The sequence below is a fragment of the Lolium perenne genome, chromosome 4 (assembly GCF_019359855.2).
Source record: "Lolium perenne isolate Kyuss_39 chromosome 4, Kyuss_2.0, whole genome shotgun sequence".
Lineage (NCBI taxonomy): Eukaryota > Viridiplantae > Streptophyta > Magnoliopsida > Poales > Poaceae > Lolium > Lolium perenne.
Window position 1 is genome coordinate 312,724,009 of NC_067247.2, and position 2,707 is coordinate 312,726,715.

The 2,707-nt window shown below is 50.7% G+C and overlaps 1 protein-coding gene across 1 annotated transcript; it reads left to right on the forward strand.

Moving 5' to 3' along the window:
* Positions 1 to 348: 348 nt before the first annotated feature.
* On the forward strand, positions 349 to 1,884 carry LOC139830215 (uncharacterized). Its single transcript, XM_071818224.1, has 2 exons — positions 349 to 825; positions 937 to 1,884. The coding sequence occupies exons 1-2, from the start codon at positions 349 to 351 to the stop codon at positions 1,882 to 1,884; spliced, it is 1,425 nt and encodes a 474-aa protein (XP_071674325.1).
* Positions 1,885 to 2,707: the final 823 nt, after the last annotated feature.

A 2,707-nucleotide genomic window follows, 5' to 3' on the forward strand; every position in this document is an offset into this window, starting at 1 on the left:
GGCGATGAGATAGGCCCCCTTTTGCGATGCGAGTAGACTTGTGATGATGGTTCTATGAAACCATTCTTTTGGCTGTGTTGTATGAGACTTATGTGTGATGATGTATGCTACATTGTGCCATCGGCACCCCTACTATGCTATGCTATCGTTTGCTTACTTTGCATTTGTTGCGCCCGTTTTTGAATTTCCATTTTTATTTGCAATCCCTCCCCTTTTAAGTGGCTGCCCATCTACTTGTTCCTTTTTGTAAATCTGAATCCACCCTTCTTCAGGATGGTGGAAACCCGTAGAGGAGACCACAGCGGGGCAAACCGAGACCCCCCTCCACCTCCACCTCCCGACCCTACCATGGCTCAACTCCTGCGTATGATGATGGAAGACCGTGAGGCAGCCCGTGCGGAGCGTCAAGCTAATCTTGCTACTCTTCAGCACCTCACTCAGCTTGCTACTGGTAACGCCAACAACAATAATGGCGGGGATGGAAATGGAGACCCCCGCTCCAAGCTGAAGGATTTTCAAAGCACCAACCCACCTGTCTTCTCCAAGTGCACTGAACCCCTCGACGCCGATGATTGGCTTCGCACCATTGAGAACAACTTGGAGGTTGCCGGAGTCGGCAATGATGAGAAGGTTCTGTTTGCCACTCATTACCTCTCCGGACCTGCCCGCGCTTGGTGGGAAAATGTCAAGGCTATTCAAGCTGAAGGACACGTCATCGGCTGGGAAGAATTCAAGACTAAGTTCCGCAAGACCCACATCCCTTCAGGACTGATCAAGCTCATGAAGGATAAGTTCATGAATTTGAAGCAGGGGAGCATGTCTGTGGTGGACTACATGGACAAATTCACCACTCTGTCCCGTTATGCTCCAGAAGACACCGACACTGAAGAGAAGAAGAAAGATCGCTTCTTGAATGGTCTGCATGATGAAATGCAGAGCATCTTGGTGGCCGTTCCATACCCAGACCTTGAGTCGCTGGTTGATGCCTCTATCATGGTGGAGAGCAAGCGCAAGAGTGCATTTGAGAACCGCAAACGCAAGGCAATGATGCAGCAAGGCAGCTCCAGCACTCAGCGACCCCGCAGCTTTCCCCCTCCAAGGCCGGCGCCCCAGCAGCAGAGGGCACCACCCCCTGCACCTCGCCCCAACAACCCCAATCGCAACTACAACCCTCAGCGTTCTGGAGGAAGCAACTACAACCCCAACTACAATCGCCAGAGCAACACTGTCCGCCCCGCCACCACTGGATGCTATACCTGCGGTCAGCCGGGTCACTTCTCCAAGGAGTGCCCCAACCGAGCCACTTCTGGACAGCGCCCCAATGCGCCCAGGCCTAATCAGGGACAAGCTCGCACTGCTACTGGAAGGAACCTGAATCAGAAGAAGCCAGCTGGACCAACTAGGGGACACCTCAACCACGTCAATGCTGAACAAGCCCAGGAAGCTCCGGATATTGTCCTGGGTACGTTCCCTGTCAACTCAATACCCGCCTCTGTCTTGTTTGATTCCGGAGCATCCCACTCTTTTGTTACCAAGCCGTTTGCTAGGAAGAGTGGTTTGAGACCTACGATCATGCAACGTCCTATGTTAGTCCAAATTCCGGGATCCACCACCAAAACGGATCTATCCTGCAAGGATGTTCCTATAGATATTCAGGGGAAGCGTTTCCACGCGGATTTGATCGTATTAGGAGAGCAAGGCTTAGAAGTGATCCTTGGGATGAATTGGATGGTGAAGTACAAGGGTCACATAGATTGTGTTCGCCGAGCCATAACATTGGCTGCTGAGGACGGAGAAATAGTTGAGCATGTGGCGACCATACCTTCATCGAAGGTCTTATGCAAGACGAGTGTCGCCACCCAGCCCTGCATGAAGTACCCATAGCTTGTGAGTATCCTGAGGTTTTTCCCGATGAGCTACCCGGTATGCCCCCTGATCGGGATATCGAGTTTATCATCGAACTAGTCCCCGGAACCGCCCCCATCGCTCAGCGACCTTACCGGATGAACCCCCAAGAATTAGTTGAGCTGAAGAAGCAGTTGAATGATATGTTGAGGAAAGGTTTGATTCGCCCGAGTGCATCCCCCTGGGGATCTCCCGTTATCTTTGTGGATAAGCGGGACGGTACTATCCGCCTGTGCGTGGACTACCGGAAACTGAATGATGTCACCATCAAAAACAAATACCCCCTCCCGAAGATTGAAGATCTGTTCGACCAAATGAATGGCACCCGAGTTTTCTCTAAAATAGACCTCCGAACTGGTTATCATCAACTCAAGGTTCGAGAGTCAGACATTCCCAAGACTGCCTTCACCACACGGTATGGACTTTTTGAATATACCGTGATGTCTTTCGGACTGACCAATGCCCCTGCCTATTTCATGAACCTCATGAACAAGGTGTTCATGAAGTACCTCGACAAATTCGTTGTGGTTTTCATCGACGATATTCTGATCTACTCCAAGAGTGAAGAAGAGCATGCTGAACATCTGCGGATTGTTTTGGGGACGCTCAGAGACCATAAGCTTTACGCCAAGTTTAGTAAGTGTGAATTTTGGCTGAAAGAGGTAGGATTTTTAGGTCATGTCATATCTGTCGGAGGAGTGTCTGTCGACCCGTCCAAAATTCAGTCCATCATGGAGAAGAAAGCCCCTACCAATCAGACCGAAGTTCGCGCCTTTTTAGGATTGGCGGGTTATTACCGCAA

Coding starts and splice junctions, on each gene's coding strand:
- LOC139830215 (XM_071818224.1), top strand. CDS start 349: ATGGCTCAACTCCTGCGTATGATGATGGAAGACCGTGAGGCAGCCCGT. Junction 826..936: donor AGCAGGGGAGCATGTCTGTG/GTGGACTACATG, acceptor GATGAAATGCAG/AGCATCTTGGTGGCCGTTCC.